The sequence below is a fragment of the Bacillus rossius genome, chromosome 1 (genome assembly GCF_032445375.1).
Source record: "Bacillus rossius redtenbacheri isolate Brsri chromosome 1, Brsri_v3, whole genome shotgun sequence".
NCBI lineage: Eukaryota > Metazoa > Arthropoda > Insecta > Phasmatodea > Bacillidae > Bacillus > Bacillus rossius.
Window position 1 is genome coordinate 197,236,107 of NC_086330.1, and position 18,670 is coordinate 197,254,776.

Consider the following 18,670-nt stretch of genomic DNA (forward strand, 5'->3'; position numbering starts at 1 on the left):
TCTAATGCTGATTCCTGTCTCAGTCTTTAAGTATCATTAATTATAACTTAACTTGAACATGGATCAACTATACGAATATGGAATAAAATTGGAAAAACTGATAGCGACACAATTGAAAAAATTCATTATAAATAAATAAATAAATAAAGATTATAAGTGAAAATTAATAAAAATGTATTTTTACACTTTCGTCTTGACACCCCGGTGTCTAGAACAGATATTTTAGATGCTTTATTTATAAAGAAATCTTATGAAAATAATCCATCCTGTAACTATCTTTTTGAAAATACAGGTATTAAAATACCTTTCTTTATCACTCAGTATCAACCTTTGTTATGTTCATTAAATAAATCAAATGATTTAGTTTATAGGATCGTCAAAAATTCTAATAAGTATAACAGTTTGAATTCCTTTAATAAATTAAAAAAACATCTATTAGAAAATAATAAACCACATTAATTCTCTATACTAGCAACTTTTTATTTTTGTATCTGGTCTACTTTGCCTTATTTTGTTTGTATAGTTTTAATTTTGGCTTGTTTTATGTAACCTTGTTTGTATGGTTTTGTTTTGTCTTTGTGTATTTATTGTATCAATGTGTTCCTATCAATTAAGACTAATCATTTTCTGTTTGTAGGCAAGGTACAATTATTAAATAAAAAAAATAAAGAATTAATGTTGGGCAATCAAATCCTCAAATACCATCCATCAATCCTCATTTTTAAAAGATTCAATATTCAAGGAAAACATTTGAAGAAAAATTAATGAGAAAGGGAGATTTAGAAATTTAAATATTAACATTTGTACACAGGAGGAAAGTAGAGAGACTGGTAAGTTTTTCTAGTGTGACAAGAGTCGAGGGGGGCGGGGGGGATGCTGGGAGACAGATTGAACAAAGGGGTGTTTAGAGGGAGGAGGGATCATGGGTGGAAGATTCAGAGAGAGTGGAGAAGAACAGAAAGAGGAAGGAAAGTATTCCTGGTGAGGACGGGGAGGGAGTGGAATAGGATTGAGGGAAAGATAATGGATGTAAGAAAAGGAAAGGACTTGAAGAGGCTTAAGAAATTGGGAGTATAGGGAGGGGGGACTCCTGCCAAAGGGGGGAAGCCCAATCGCAAGTGTAACAATCAATCAATCAATTTGTAGGGTAAAGGGACTAGGTACATTTTTAGTTTCTAAAGTAGCTATCAAAGAAATGTTAGTATTAGCCACCAGCTACAGTGCTCTGAGGTTGTTTGTTTAGAACTTCAGAGAACATTTTTGACAAAAATGTAATTGTTTATATCCTGAACACACAAATATTACGAATGGCCCCGATAAAATAATAAAACCCTCAAATCTCTACTACTTAAAAGATTTTATAACGGTTCGTTACATACAAAAATAAACAGATGTTGAACGCCGATTGTAATTTTGTTGTTTTTATTTTTTCAAATAGAATGCACAGACGAATCCAAACACTTCCAAAAGAGGTTACTCACTCATTCCACATACATCTGCCCGTCGAAAAATGCCCGCAATTCGCGTGATGAGAATTAACGAAAAAATAGCTTCCTTCAGTAATCTTTTAAGGCAAGTACACGAAATTAGTGCTGCCTTAAACATGACCGCACCCAGCGAAAACGAATTTCGCCACGAGCCAAAACGCAGACGAAGGTGGCCGCAATTTCTAATTATGTCCGAACGAAATATAAAAAATAATTAGGTTAACTTAATAATCGGCCTGGCTCTGACCACCAACGTTAAATGATCTATTAGCAAATTACTTCATAATTTGGCGAGAAGCCACCGAACGCGACCTACTGGTGCAGCAATCGGCAGACGACTGGTGAAGTCTTGCCACCGTCTCCTCCACGCAGGGAGGATAAGTCACATGACCTCACCGACCAATCACACTCACGCTTCATTCATGCTTACAGATACAAGCCAATCAGAGTACAAATTACAATACCTGAAAAAACCCTGTACACACATAACTCGGGGCTTCCCTTGATCTTTCTCTTTTCAATTTCACATCAAAATCGGGGACTCCCATTCTCGTTCTCTCTCCCACACCGTGAGACAGCAGTTATCACTCGGTTCCCACGCAGTGGGGGAATTCCCGTCTTTATCTCGGTTGGCGGGGAAGCACTGTTTCTTTCTCACTCACACTTACAGGCCTCTCATGCCTCTCTTTCTAACCATCACACCAGACACAGTCCCTTGTTCTAGAATTATGCAACACGTTAATGAACATTACAAACAGCAATTATAATACAAATTACTTTACAAAATTAAAATCATTTAGAAATAACCTGAAAAAGTAGGCCTAAACAGGCAAAAATCTAGTACAGCGACTTCTTTGTGAATAATTACATAAAAAATAGTAATGATTTAAAATGTCTGTTAAAATACAAAATAAATTCTTAAAACCCTCAGCAAGATAAAATAATATATATCAATATCCCTAACATCTGATTATACTGTTCCACAACATATAAATCACTCAAAAAACATTGACTTATTAATACTTACATATACAAAAAAGAAGTTTAAAAAATAAATTATTTAGCTAGGATGGCAGGGTTCTTGCAACGTTACAATTTAATATTTGAGGAAAAATAAAAATATTCTAAGGAAAATATTAGATGAAAAAATGCAAATTCTAAAATTCAGCATCGGCAAGTCTTAAGTTTACTACGTATATTTATCGTACTGATCCTAATCCTAATCGTCAAGATGTTTCACATTTTATACAAAATAATGTAAATAAAATTATATCCATTGAATGTATCGCAAAGCCCCTGGTCTCCCCAACTTTGCAGAGGATTCTTATAATATCATATTTCTCAGTAAGGAAGTATATAAGCTGATTATATATTCAACATCATGGTGACCTAGTTTGGTATTTATATTTTATTGCATCAAATATTTTATTAATATTTTATGTTATTTAGTTATTTTATTTAGTAAAGCTATTTACCTATGTGTTTACTAGTTTTCACATTGTTTGCTAGGTAAGATAGTGTTTTTCAAGTGTATTATTCAGTATATTATTTACTTCCAATATTATTTTTTGTTTATATATTACTTGTGTGTTTAATTATAAGCTATAATTATGGTTCTAGAACATTGTATGTTGTTTTGGCAATAGAAAGGACAAGAGACAGGTGTGCAACACAGTGGTACCAATTTTCTAGACATTTTTTCAGTTATAGAGTTATTCTGGCACTTTCTATATATGTACATTTCCCACAGGGTTTATCACTTTACTAGAGAGGGACAGTAAGAGGGAAAAAAGTGTAATTCTATGAAACATGCAAAGACTTCTGAAAGTTTTTTGGTTGTGAAATGTGATGTGATTGGTTGCTTTCTGAGAGCTGAGGTGTGACTGGTCGGTGAGGTCATGTGGCTGCCTCTTCCCTACAAGGTTAACATATGTAGGGTTAGGAGTTTTCCGCGATCCCGCGATCGCGGAATATTTCGCAGAATTACAACAGCCCTGCATAATCGCAGAATTATCGCAGAATCACCAATTTTGCTGTACCTTTTCTGTCCATTTTGAGTGCAGTAATAATGCGTGCAAGGGTTATGTTCTCCCAAATAATATCTTACTTATTATGGGCAGAGTGAATAATTTCCAAACATTGTATAAAACATACTTTTTCATATAATTAATGCGACAATGCCGTTAGAAAATACAAGTTAGAACTACCAAAATATTATCACTTACGTACTGCAAAATAAATTTTGTTTGCAGAGAATCCAAAGATAAGATTGTAAGATGAGCAGCACATTGAGCGAGCGATCCTACCGGCGTTTATGAAACGACTGTAGTCACAGTCGATGGAAATATGTGCGCATCAATCGACTAATCAATCGATACAAGGCTTCGAAAACGAAAGAATGACCTTATGGCCTTTGGCGCAAGCTGTAGGCCACACAGCATATTATATAAATATATATATGTATATATATTGTGATCCGCTAAAGTAAATGAAAATGTCTTTGAGTAAATATGTTCTAAAAGAAGCCAGCGGGGGAAAATCGCATGTGGGAAACAAGTCTGCGGCAGATAGAGCTAAGGAATTTCCAGGTAGGTTACACAGTGATGGCGGTAAACTTTTTTTCTCCATTTGCAATGTGTTATTGGACCATAAACGGCTCTCCACGATTAAGGATCTTTTAAATTCTCAAAAACATAAAGCCAGGTCGGTGCAACATACCCCACGTTTGGCAGGAACCTCCAAGCAAACAACAATTGGTTCTTCCTTCAAAAAAGAAAGTTTGTCTGCTGAAAGAAAAATTTATGTCCCAAGATCTCGTGAAAGCATGTGTCAGTGCTAACATACCACTGACAAAACTTGACAACAGTGAATTTCGTTAATTTTTGAACAAGCATGTTGTAAATGGTGGCTCTATTCCAAGTCACTCACAGCTGCGTAAAGAGCACCTTCCTGCTTTGCATGCGGAGTACCAAGGGAAGTTGATGTCGGAATCGGAAGGGAAACAAACAGCTACTGTAACTGACAAAACAACTGATGTTGAAATGCGGTATGTTTTGAACATTATTTTCATACCTTTGAATGTACATGAAGGTAAACTTCAACCATTTCTTGTGGATACAGTCATGTTGGAAAAAACCAATAGTTGTACTGTGGCTCAAAGCATTATAAAAGCAGTGTTGAATTATAATATTGACTACAATAATGTTTTAGGATTTGTTACTGATAATGCAGCTTATATGCTGAAGGCATATAAAGATACAATGAATGGAGTTTTTCCTCACTGCATCCACATTAATTGTTTTGGACATATTCTGTCATTGGTTGGTGATGTTTGGAGAAAGACATTCAAAGACGTTGATGCATTTGTGAGTGCAAAGAAAATGTTATTTTGTAACGCACCAGCCAGGAAAGCAAGTTTCATGAACTACCTGAGAGATAGAGGTCTGGAAGTGAAAGCACCTGTTATTCCAGTTATTGTTCGTTGGAACTCTTGGTTTCAGGCAGTAATGTATCACGATAAAATTATACTTAAGTCTATAAGTCATTTCTGGAGGAAGAACTGCAACATACAAGTGTTCCATCTAATGCTTTGTCACATGTTGTTGATGTTGTGCAAAATGATGTCAACCAGAAGAAACTATCAGCTTCTTTGAAGTTCATTGCTGAAATGTGTCAGAAAATTGTTCAACTTCTGACAGAGTTTGAAAGTCAGAGTCCCAAGGCAACAGAAGTGTATGACACCCTAGTAGATTTGAAGGTTTACCTTGAACTTCAGTCGAAAACAGACCACTCCCATTCATTACTTGAACAAAGTGCCTGCTGAAAGTTCAGTTTCTGTAAAACAGCTATTCAAAATTGTTTTTGTTAGCTCGTTGGAAAAACTGGCTAAATATCAGTCAGCACAGGGTCAACCAGGTTGGAATTTTTTGAAATATGTGAGAATATTTTCTCCTAATAAAGCTATTCTGCTGTCACACAATTTTAACAATTATGATAGTGTATTGTCACTTCTAGCATCTTGTGGTGAAGTAGAGTTAGCTACTTACATTGGAATCTTAAAAGACTCAGATTGTTTAGATGTAGACCCATTCCAGTTTTGGGACAGTATAAAGGGCAGGTGTCCAGTTCTGGCAAGTATAGCAAGGACTTATTTATGCATGCCTACCAACAGTGTTGACTGTGAAAGAAGTTTTTCATTTTATAAGGGCATTCTTTCAGACAACAGACATAATCTGTTACCAGAAAATATTAAGATGCTCAACATGTTGTATTTCAATACCAGTCTTTATAAAGAATAGATAATTCACAAATGCTCAGTTGTTTGAACTTTTGAACACAAGAATATGATTAATGCTGTATTTCAACATTTGTATAGTGCCTTACATTAGGTAGGAATTTCACATGTATAGAAATAGGTAATATAATTCCCTTTAGTTAGACTTATTTAGGTTGTATATACATGTTTAAAACATGATAAACTATCTTTAATAAATTGCAGAACTTTACATTTCTTATCGCAGAATTTCTTGTTTTCTATCGCAGAATTTGTGTTTCACTATCGCAGAATTTTGGCCTTTGCAGAAAACTCCTAACACTAAACATATGTAATATTTTTCATTTCTTGTACATTATTTTATTTTTGACTCTTGGGTCCTAGATTTGGATTTGAAATTCAGAATGGAGAAAAATGTGATTTGACCCATTACTAGCATACATCTTTGTTATCCATCCCTGAGGTTTTTTCTATGATAAGCAGGGTAAACCAGCTGTAGTATGTCTGAGTTATCATGTTAAATCAATCTTTCTCATTGCAAGAAGCATTCAATGACCATTACAAATAACCAATCTTTTTATATTCTATAAGTCTACACAACTTTTCTTAAACATAATGGAAGGCTCATATTATTAGAACTTTCTTTATTGGCAATTTGGAACCACTTTTAATCCACTTTTAGTAATATAAAACAAAAAAAAATCAAGAAAAAACACTCCGAAACAATGGAGACCACCAGCTACTGACCTCTTGATGGCGACCTTCTCCCCGGTGTCGATGCGCTGGCCCAGCACGACCGATCCATAGGTTCCGTCCCCCAGCTGGTTGAGAGTTATGTAGCGGTTCATCTTCATCCGAGTGGCTTCATCTGAAAGCATCACACACACTGTCCCATCATGAAGGCTGGCAACTGTTTAAACAATATTTCACAGTTCCAGTGGATAACATTGTACCCAAAATATCTGTCTAGAGAGACGTAGCGTTGTAAGGCCAACTATCCAATTGTCAGAGGGTAAAGAGAGAAATAAAAAAAAAAATTTTAGTCTAAAATCCCCTTTTTGGCATCATCCAAGGATCGAACCGAGGACTAATTTTCTAATATTTTGTCGATTTTTTCTCGATTATTTCTTTAGTAAGTACAGAATTTCAACATGGCTCACTGGAAGCTGATAGATCAGGACAGTAAATATATATTTTTTTGTATTTTTAAAGGAATTTAATTAAATTAAATTTTAAACATAAAACTTTATTTGTATTGGTCAAGGATTGAATCCAAAGTCTTAAATCAATAGGTTCAATCATTACATTAATGGGCGATTTTTTTTTATAATTTTTGGAATCATTTCCGGATATATAGGTTAATAATTACAGAATTACAATATGACGGCTATGATGTCCGAAAAGATGGCGGAAGTGACAACATTCTTGCAATAAATACTCCTGCACTCTTGCCAACATAGCAGTAGCGCTCTATAGCATACGGCTGGACACTAACGTGCCTGGTAGCAAGAACTGAAATCAAAGATGGTGGCAGCACCCTCTAGCATATGGTTGGTGTACTACGTGACACTCGTGCTCCTATTATTGTGAATTGAAAACAAGTATGGCGGCAGTTCCCTCTAACAAATTCTGCTATTTTTATTTCATAATATTGAAAAAAATTACAAGTCCGAATATGCGACATTTTTTATATATACCTTATATAATTCTCAGTCTGTTAAATGTCTCGATGGTCATGTGGTTTTTAATACAGAGTTCCGAACTGCCATGGTTTGAATCACCTAACTGCCAATGTATACAGTATAAAAAATTAAACTTAATATGTCGATAAGGGTCATAACCTCATTCGTAGGTAATGGAACATCAAACTTATGTACATGAGACAGAGAGTAGCTGACATACACTAGGAAAAAATAGCAGAAACAAAAATGGTAGACATTACATAATCCAAGATGGCAACCTCCAGTAAAAGAAAGAAAAGCAAGATGACAACTTCCGGCAGATAAAAACAAGATGATGGAAAAACCAGATTGCAGCCGTAACGAAAAGTGCAACGTTCGAGATTGGGGCATTCGATTTTAAGATGGTGGAAAGTTTCAGAAACAAAATGGTGGATTCCAATATGGCGGCAAAATCATAGTCAAGGTCATTCAAGATGGCTACCGTGATATCACAATCCAATATGGCGGACCCCAAACACACCACGCACCGACTTCAGTTTCCGGACATACATTTATACACTTCTCATACGGAATGTTAGAAAAAAAGTTTATTTTGAATGCATACTGGCGTGAACTTCTTATAAATACTTTTTTTGTTAAGAATTCTTTAAAAATATATCAAAAGGAGTTTTGAGTGTTTCAAGGGAAAGGACCTACTGTTAATTTCAGCTGCAAAAAAATTAATCAAAATATGACAAAACACCACAAGTGAATATGTTAAAAATTTCTAGTTAATGGAGTGTAGCACTATGAGGCAAAAAGCCACAGACTAATATAATGTAGGTCTACACATAACATAACCAACCAAAGACATTCAATTAAGTAATTGTGTCAGCATTTTTCTCAAGAAAACAATTAGTTAACTCATTTGTGAATAATGCCTCTCCACTCACCTACTCGCACTTGGCAATGAATTAGTGAAAGTGTTAATTCAAAGTCGAGTAAATAGTTATCTGGTTGCAAGCAATAGAGCTTAAAATTTTCGTCCATATCACCTTACACAGTTCTTACTTTAAGTGTGAAGTAAATAAGAAAAGGGAATTTTTTTTTCATAGAACCATTAAAATACATAATATTAAATTTTTAAGTTTATTGTGCGAAATACGAAACAAAAATAATGTGTCCCACTAGGGAGGTAAGGGAACGAACAAATTAAATGTCGGAGTGGGCGCCACCACGTGATGTGGGAACGTGGACCCGGCGGAGACTCCCTTCAGGGCGTGACGTGACCCGTGTAGGGCTAGGCCCGGTTCCCTTAGCACGCGATATCGTTACAGTGGGCTCTTAAGGCATCCCACACGCCTCGAGGTTCAGGAGCAGGGACACGTGGTCACTAGACTAAAAATCACACGTTCGACGTAATCCTTTTATTTCAGCAACGTTACAACACGTCTCCAATTGCGCTACACCTACATACACTATGAAACTGTTAAAACGCCAACGGCGGGAGAGAATCAATTTACAGGCTGATCAGGTCGCCTCGTGGCCTGGCCTCGTGAGTTTAGGACGCGGTTCGTGATTAAATGTTCGAATTGAACTTAAATATTTATTAAAACGAGTCGGCCGCCCGGAGTAGGCCTCGCAGATATAAAAAAGGTTTAAGAATGATAAAAAGTCCGGCGGATATTAAAAGATCATTTGATTAAGAAAAATATGAAGTTGCACGGTGCTCACCAAGCATCCTACCCCGGGTGACGAACGGAAGCGACTGAAGAGGCCAGGGCAGCATGGCGGCCGGAAAGCACTGGATTTACCGTTAGTCTCTCCTGTTATTTATTAATACATATTTTAACTAAAACAAATACACTAAAATTTCTATAATAAAATTATACCAAGGTTTCCTTAATTATTTAAGTTGAGTATTGATTATTTTAATTATGATTATGGTTCAAACTAGTTGCAGGTAGTTCCATTGCCTGCCGCGTGGGGCGCTGCACTGTCCTTACAACTAGCACTTAAAACATAAACACTTAGGGAATATTATTTAAAGAAAAGACAGGTAGCAATTACGTAAACATAAAAATTGAATAATAAAATAAAAGGGGTCGTGGCACAGACTTTACTCCCGCCTCTTGTCGGCAGCCTCACACGCACACACACACAGCTGCACACGGGGCGGGAGGTTTGAAATAGAGGGTGGTGGTGGTGGTAGGAGGGGTGGCGACGGTGTGAGGCACATCGGGCTTAGGGAGGGCGTAGCCCCGGTCAACGTCAAATGTAATCATTAATTGATGAAAAAAACGTATATTGTTAACACTTTACTATAAAAAAGGGGGGGGAGAACTGCCGTAGTACGTACATTTCAACTTATTTGCTAAGACATTGAAAACTTAAAAGTCTGTAGACATATTACGCTGCAATCTTATGTGATGGAAGAGAAAGTCCGCGAGAAATAGTAACATTTCTGATTTAGATGTAGGGCATAACGCCGGTCACACCGAGCAGATCGACCCGCATTTTCAGCCACATGAGTCACACTGATATATGAACTCGATTGAAACTTCTACGAGCCGAAGAAAAGAAACAATTTTTCCTAAACTGTTACTAATTCACAGTAATGATAAATATTTAAACGGAAAATACACCTGCAAAATTTTTATAATATTAGTCAAAAATAGTTATAAATAACTACGGGTATTTCATTCAAAGATATGAATAGGTATATTGAACGAAAATAGTTATCAAATTTTATTTTAGAACTATGAAAATAGGTTATGCAAACAATAAATTAATCAAAGTAACAAAGAAAAAAATTGTAATAAAATATATACACTAAATTCAAAACCTAATTACAGTAAAAATACTTCATTATATCACATCAAGTAATGAGAGTTACTCGGAAATGCACTACGCAAAAACGAAAGCTCAGGTTCGAAATCATTTCATGAATCTTGATTTTTTACCACCTCTCCAATGACCTAGCCATCATGTTGGAACCAGCTGTCTGGCCAAACGTTTTCTGCATCCCCAGTAAACATTGCTTGTGCAGTATTGCCCCGGAAATCAAGAGGAAAATAGTACCTTATAAAAATTTTATGAAATGGAAAAATTAGATTTTTATGTTCCTCATATATAAAATTTGCAACGTTTTTTATCTAAAAATGTTTTAAAAAATTAAATAACTACCCTGCGTCTGAACATTAATGTTTCTGCTTTCTCTACATTAAGTGATTTCTCACTTATTAAAGTTTTAACGATTATTTTAAATACATTCTGTATTTATATTCTGAAGATTATGTTTAATGCTACATTTAAAGAAATGTAATAATTTTATATTAAATAAATGGCACTAATGTAACCTTCGAGAGAAGAATACCTAATGACGCTACAACGAAAGTAAATCAGATAATACAAGTTTAATTTATATATATCATTTATTTCGTTTTAAATTTCCATCAACAGTGACATCATAGAAACGGGGAAAATTAATTCAATTTTTTTTTTCTTGGTTTTACTTGTAGTTATTTAAACACATGAATTTAGCCCAACACTCATTATGTAATCAACTTAATTCATTATAGCTATACAAACAAAACAAACTGTTTTACTAACACAAATTAAATCTTAATCACTGAAAACAGGAATAAAATAAATGTGTCATTCAGATGTGGCGAGCAAACCATTAGCTGAAGTCAATTTAGCTATATGTGGAACTAACAGCGCCATCTATACAGAGAGAACCAAACTGAACGCGAAAGTAACTATTTATCCACAAGAGTGCAGCTCTGAATGCAGGGAGTGCAAACAAAAATATTTCTCACTACAGTCCTTTCAAAATATTTACGCCTTCTCATTCAAATTCTAAGTAACATGATTCGGCGTTATGTGTTTCTAAGTTACGTGTTTCTAAGTTATGACAGTTCTAAGTTGTGTGTTTCTAAGTTGTGATAGTTCTAAGTTGTGACTTTCTACATTATGACGTTTCTAAGTTGTGATAGTTATAAGTTGTGACTTTCTACATTACGACATTTCTAAGTTGTATGGTTCTGTTTTGCGTGTTTCTAAGTTATGACAGTTCTAATTTGTTTGTTTCTAAGTTGTGATAGTTCTAAGTTATGACTTTCTACATTGTGATGTTTTTAAGTTGTGTGGTTGTGTGTTGTGTGTTGCATGTTTCTAAGTTACATGTTTCTATGTTATGACAGTTCTAAGTTGTGTGTTTCTAAGTTGTGGTGGTTCTAAGTTCTTACTTTCTACATAATGATGTTTCTAAGTTGTGTGGTTCTGCATTGCGTTTCTAAGTTACGTGTTTCTAAGTTATTACAGTTCTAAGTTGTGATAGTTCTAAGTTGTGACTTTCTACATTATGACATTTCTAAGATGTGTGGTTCTGCATTGCATGTTTCTAAGTTACGTGTTTCTAAGTTCTGACAGTTCTAAGTTGTGTGTTTCTAAGTTATGTGGATTTTTCCAAGTTTTCTAAGTTATGATAGATCTAAGTTGTGACTTTCTAAGTTATGTGTGGTTCCCTCATTACACTAGCTTTACAGCCTTGGCTTCCACGAGAGAGTTTTCCTGAAGTGTACTTCACTTGTGAACGATACTGTACCGCACTTGGCCATTTGCGTTGTGCACACAAATAACTTTGCTTGTTTCAGCTGTTTTTGGCAAATAGTTTGGTTTCGGTGGTATGAACTTTTGGTCCAGCACTATCAGAAAAGCTGTTTTTGAGAGCGCTTTCAGTTGAGCACATTTGCACCAAATTTATAAACATATTTATTCTTATCATCTCTCAAGATGTTTGGGTGCAGCTACAGCTTACTCTAGCGCACACAATATCCCATGGCAGCGCAATTGAGGCTCGGCCACTACAACTGTGTATGTTTTGCAGATACCTTCTTTTCGTCTATGAATGAACTGTCACATTTTTACCCTTCATGTTGTAACTTTCTTACAGACTATGAAAATAATGGTATTTGAGTAAAAACAGTTTTTGAAGAGAAAATACATTATAGACCAGGGGAGGTGCTAGGCATTGCACGCAACAAGTTTACTTTTCTTTTTTTATGCATATTAGATGCATGTGTTTGCCCAGAGAACATGGAACTTTTAGTCTTGTTTAATGTTATTGTTCACACATTTTTCATAGGACTACACACTCTCTGTGATAGTGGAAAATATTAAGACTTTATTTGCATTTAGAGTGTAATTAATTTTGTCAGAGTTTTATTGGCGCTTTTAAAAGTAATGCTTTTGCACCCATATTTATATTTAGCTTTTGTGGTTCATCTAGATCATGCTTATACATTTATATTCAGATTTTTATGTGTGGTGCACCACATTAAGAAATTTATGCTCTCATAAAAATATTAGCCCAGCCATACTGGTTTGTATCGCCACCTTGTACAGTGCAACAGTAAATTATGTATGCAATTTAATTTTCTGCTTTTTCTTTAATTTTTCCATTAAGGTTTTAAATCTGATTTGCTCTTTAAATAGGCCATTCGCCAGCTCCACTCTGATCCCTTTAGCTAGCTTCAGTAGTAAAGCCTCTATTTGCACATCAGAAGCTCAAAATAAAGACAATGTGTAGTACTCAGCTTCAATGTTTTTCAGATCAATATAGCATGAAATACTATACAAGACCTTCTAAAGTAAGAGATCTGCTAAATATGCTGCAAGGCTTTGTGAGAATATAAAATGTCGGATTTCTATACATCTGTATTGGCCATGCTAAACTCTATTTCACAATCTCCGAGACAGTTTTTGTTTCATATTTTGGGACTGTTAAATATCAAATTTAGATGGCCTAAAATTCTCTACTAAAGTAAATATAAAAAATTATATTTTAAAATAAACTTTGGGATTACTTGATTCTGCATGGTGTAACATTTTAAAGATTTACTAGATTCGTCGTTTGGAACTAAACATATGATCTAACAATTCAACACCAATGGAACAGAAATCAATGTCGGAATTTACGGAACATGTATTATTTATTTGACATTTATCTACCTGAAAAATGCAATTTCTCAAATTAAAAAAAAAAAGATAATTCCTAAACTTTCAGGTCAGAAGAAATCAGCACAATAGTTCCCTAAATTAAATTAAATTGACAAATTTCAGTAGTATTCCAATTGGTTATTCACTTTTCACAATGGATAATCAATGCTACACTTAATTAAACAGTAATTACTGTAATCCCTTTTTCAAACAAGCAACAACAAAAATTACTCATGTAAGTATTCAAGCAAAATACAATCTTTAGTTGATAAAAATACAATTAAGTCTACAACAAAGGTAGAAACTAATATTTAAGAAAAACTGAGTTAAGTCAGTGAGAGCAATTAAAAGATTTTTGATCATCAGATTTAGCAAACGAATACAAATAACTAGTGGCAAGATTATATGGTGAATAGCTATAAAACCGAAATAACAGTGAAATTAAGTCAATACACCGCCAAACACCGAAATGGAAGTTAATAACAATGCATAACACCGAAATGCAGCGAAATTCACCTCAATTACCTCGTTATACCTATTAAAATATACAATTCATTTTATAATTCTTAGGTTTAGGTTTTCACTTATAAACCTAAAATGTTATGTAAAAAGTAAAAAAAAACATTATTTAGTTTTTTTAAAATTGCATATTTTGTAAATTATATGAATGTTTAAGTTGCAGAATTTTGTTGAACTTACTCTCATATGTAGTAGCATTGTTTAATATACACACATTTTAAGTGTCTTACCACGAATTATTTAAGCAGTTGATCAATGTAATAGTGCTTGACATTGTAACACCCCAGACCACCTCAGTCTGAAATTAACATACATGAAACACTTGCAAAAAAAAATTATTTGGCGCCAAAATTATATACGTTTCAGACACTTTTTACTGTCATTGATCCATTACTTAAATAATGTCTCTCAGACACCAAACTGATATTAATGTAGTTTTTATTAAGACTCAAAGAACAATTCACAGTCAGTGGGGTAGCCATATTGCGACCACAAAACACAGTACAGGTAGAACATGCAACCTTTCTCTCATATAAACTCTCCTTTGTCTCCGAAAGCAAACACATGTCGACTGTTCACAGGTACAGAAAGGGTAACTCTTGAATTGACAGTTTGTAATTAAGTCCAGTGGTTATACACAAACTCATGGAACGAAGCCGCAGAAGAACTATGTCCTCAGAACAAAGCCGTGATCACCAGAGTCTAATTTTGAGCGATTACTGATGACTGTGGTGATTACTGATGACTGTGGTCGAAAATTCTAATTGCAAAGTTCAAATGACCAAAACAGGTTGACCTTACATAGCGGCGCCCGGACCACAGCGTCAAAATATTCTCTAAACTCACATAACCTTATACTTTGTGAGCCACTGACCAACACGCAGCCTATTGGTACTTTGTCCAGACAATGACTGACGAAACTCAGCCCATCACCAAGCTTACACAAAAATCTACTTAGCTGGGGACTTCCCTGAAAAAATGCTTTACCATTGGCTACAAGATTTATTCATACAATGACTATTTAGTACCTCCCCTCTTTGTGGACTTACCCTCGCTCAGTCACATGTCTCTGTCCTCCTCTCACACCTTCCATATCTTTTTAATTTCACACATAATTCTGGGATTCCCGTCAGATATTTCCACAGAACATCCAATGATGATGCAACTTACAAAACTATTGCATCAGCTAACTGCCTGCCCTCAAACAAAGAACTTGACATGCTACAAAAAGACAATGGAAATTTACGTTATCGCACATTTTACGGACAAATACTCAAGAATTATATTAAAACATCTAAAAACTCAAATAGTAGGCCAAACTAAGTAAAAATCCAGTTCGAATACTTTTTTATAACTAAACAAACTGACTACCTATAGAAAGATTAAAAAAACATGACATACAAATTCTGACCATAAAACAATTGGCATACACATAAATGCTTCTTAGAAAGAATAACAAGCTATTATTTAAATTATATAAAATAGAACTAACTAACCTTAGAATCTACAATAACATAATAAATTGTAAATTAAACTATTTATCAAGTGGGAAGGGCAGTAATCTGGATTGCTACATGTACCACTTAATACAACAATGTTTAAAATTTTAATAACGATAAATATGAAATCCACTATCGTTAATGATGAAATTTGCTTATTTATAGCACCATAATTTCTTGGCTCTATAAATAACAATTGAAAACATATAAAGATGTGTTCAAATATTTAAGTTCATAGCTTAGCGAACCCACTGCAAACTACTGACATAAGGACACTAACAAAATTACAACATGTTTGTACATACTGTGGTTCTCTTACATTAACTGCCATAAAAGCAATTTTCTTAAGATATAGTGCTTTTTTTTCTTTCTGACAATAATGTCAGGCTTTCTAAATAACAACCTGATTGGTAATTGAGAGTCCAATTCACTTTCCTCAAATGGTGAGTATATGGAAATTCTACAAAGAATCGTAGTAAGGCAACAAATTCCCTGGTGTGTGATATCCTCGTCTGTGAATCGTGGCTGTAGTCTCTACTGTAGGTGTTGCAGTCCAAGGTTATGATCACAAGGAAAATACAATCTTCTATAAGACAGAAAATCCGTTGTCAAATTTTTCTGGTATTGAGGACTGTTCCTGTAGCTTTGCCCTGCTTGATTTTCAGTCAGAAAATTGTTAACTTCCTTCCAATATTCTAGTGGATACTTATTCCAATAATTGCTGAAGTTCCAATTTTCTGAACTGTCACTGCACAGAACTATTCTTGTTGGTGGCTGATTCTAGACTAAAAACTCCCAAAAGTTATGCTTGGATATCTGACTTTCTTTTAGATATGGAGTAACCAATCAGAGATGTTATTCCCAATTCAAAAATAATTATCACTAGATTTAAACATAACTTACAAATCAGTTTTCAACCGAAAGACACTGGTAAAACATTACTAATAACAAATTTAAACACTTGCGAGGAATATGCATGTATGCGTGTATGTATGCGTGCGTGTGTGCGTGTATGTATGTATGTATGTATGTAAGTACGTATGTAAGTAAGTATGTAAGTATGTATGTAAGTATGTATGTAAGTATGTATGTATGTATGTAAGTATGTAAGTATGTAAATATGTAAGTAAGTATGTATGTATGTATGTATGTATGTATGTATGTATGTATGTATGTATGTATGTATGTATGTAAGTATGTATGTATGTATCTACATACATACATGTATGTATGTATGTATGTATGTATGTACATACATACATGTATGTATGTATGTATGTACATACATACATACATGTATGTACATACATACATACATGTATGTATGTATGTATGAACGTATTTAATCGCATAATGTCCGCCATCGCATAATGTCCGCCATCGCATAATCTCCGCACATTTCTTTTTAAATACTTGAAATGGAATTTTTTTAAATCTGCATAAAGTTCACAACAGACAAAGCAACCTTGGTCACCCATGATAGGCACAGTAACAGGATGGAAATTTACCGACGGATGGGACTCGCATGCACAGACGTTTGCCGGTAACTTTTTTTATACACACAGTGGGCAAGGGACAGGGAGGGAGGCTCGCCCGTATCGGCTAATGGCCCGTCTACAATAGCAATGTCCTAAACTGTGTCCAAAGGACACTCGTCGCTGATTGGTCCACATGACCCTCTGACGTCATGAGTCAAGTGGGCGAAGGTCCGAACCTACCTGGTCTGAATAAATTCGTCAATTTGAACTTTTTATCCCAACCTGTGTACTTCGGACAAGGAAAAGAACAGAACACTCACGATATTTGAATTTCCGGTTCCCATTTGAATCCTGGTGTTTGTTTTTGTTATTGAAGGAAATGGAAGATGTTGTTAGTCACTTATAACTTACATAAGTTCAATCTCAAACTACAAAGCATCAAATAATAAACAAAAAAAAAATGGTTTGGCACATTTACTGCGCTCTGGTGATAACTTTATAAATCAATACATTCGGACATCGGACATCGCAATTGTGGACAGAGCAGTTTTCAATGAGACAATGTGACATCACTCACATTCAGATAAGGACACGGACCACGCACAGGTTCAGACTATTGTAGGCGGACATTATGCGAGTAAATATGGTATATATGTCAGGATAAATCCCTCTTTAGTATCAACAGCTAACATTTTTTTTTTTTTTACTCTGGGTGAATCGAAAATTTAAAGAACTAATTTACAATTTTAAAAAAACCTGCAAATTACAAGCTTATAAAATCTAAACACAATATTTGCAGTTACTGTACCTCTCTCTCCTATGGCTAGCAGTTTTCATCAGTTTGGCAGCATTGCGTTCTTGGACAGAAATGTATTAGTGATCCATGAGATGGAATATTGCATTCCCAATGCAGAATGCCTTCATAGCACAATTAGAAAAGCTATATTTTAACACACCTGCAAACCTAACTATGTGACACATCGCACGGATAGTTCCACATTTAATGTAAAAGACGAATCTGAATTTTGTGCCGTTTCAGTGCTACTTTCAGGCACAAATGTAAGAATTTAAATTTAATTTTTAATTTTTAAAGAAGGAAAACAAATAATAAATTTGCATTTTTAAGTTTCATTTAATTTTGTTTCCATTACTGTACACTCCAACGTAATCTTGTGCAACCCAGTGCACCTGCGCTTGTTCGCAGGCTTCTTTTAGATACTGGTTGCTGACGATTGGCTATCGCTGCATCTCGGCCGCGGTTCGCGTCACGTTTTCTCCATGTAACAGAATGACTTTTCGTGCTGGCGAACGCTACCCCAAGCCCACTGCTAGCAACTTTCATTTCTCGGAGGCAAGCATAGGTAATGGTTTTGCCAGCACGTACTGGACTAGGTTACAGCCCCCTGGCGACGCCTCGGGACGGTCCACATGACGCCTTTCCCAGGCGATTTAGCAAATTTAAACCCCCCTCCCCTCATCGCCCACCTCTGGCTTCACGGGAACTTCAACACGGAGCATCGACCCCCAGTGAACCCAGGCGGGGACATTGTCTCTTCAAGGACATTCGCCCTTGTCAAACAGAGCCCTCAGCGAAGTCTAGCGGCGGGAAAAATCCCTAACCTTGCTCTGAGCGCTGGTCGCGAGCGCGTCCACTGCACTCTAGCGGACATTTCTGTGACCCTCCAGGCAGGTTCTCATCTTGGCCGCCAGAGCGCACTACTCATCTCTCCCATAAGAGACAGCTTGTCAT

At 35.4% G+C, this 18,670-nt stretch overlaps 1 protein-coding gene across 19 annotated transcripts in view; it reads right to left on the reverse strand.

The window, feature by feature from the left end:
* The window catches only part of LOC134527213 (serine/threonine-protein kinase dyf-5), a 407,519-nt gene that overhangs the window by 354,999 nt on the left and 33,850 nt on the right, over positions 1-18,670 (reverse strand). For all 19 annotated transcript variants that reach the window (XM_063359689.1, XM_063359690.1, XM_063359694.1 and 16 more), the window contains one exon: positions 6,508-6,628. In XM_063359689.1, the coding sequence (XP_063215759.1) occupies positions 6,508-6,614 (107 nt within the window). In that variant the 5' untranslated portion in view covers positions 6,615-6,628. The remainder of the gene's footprint in view (positions 1-6,507; positions 6,629-18,670) is intronic.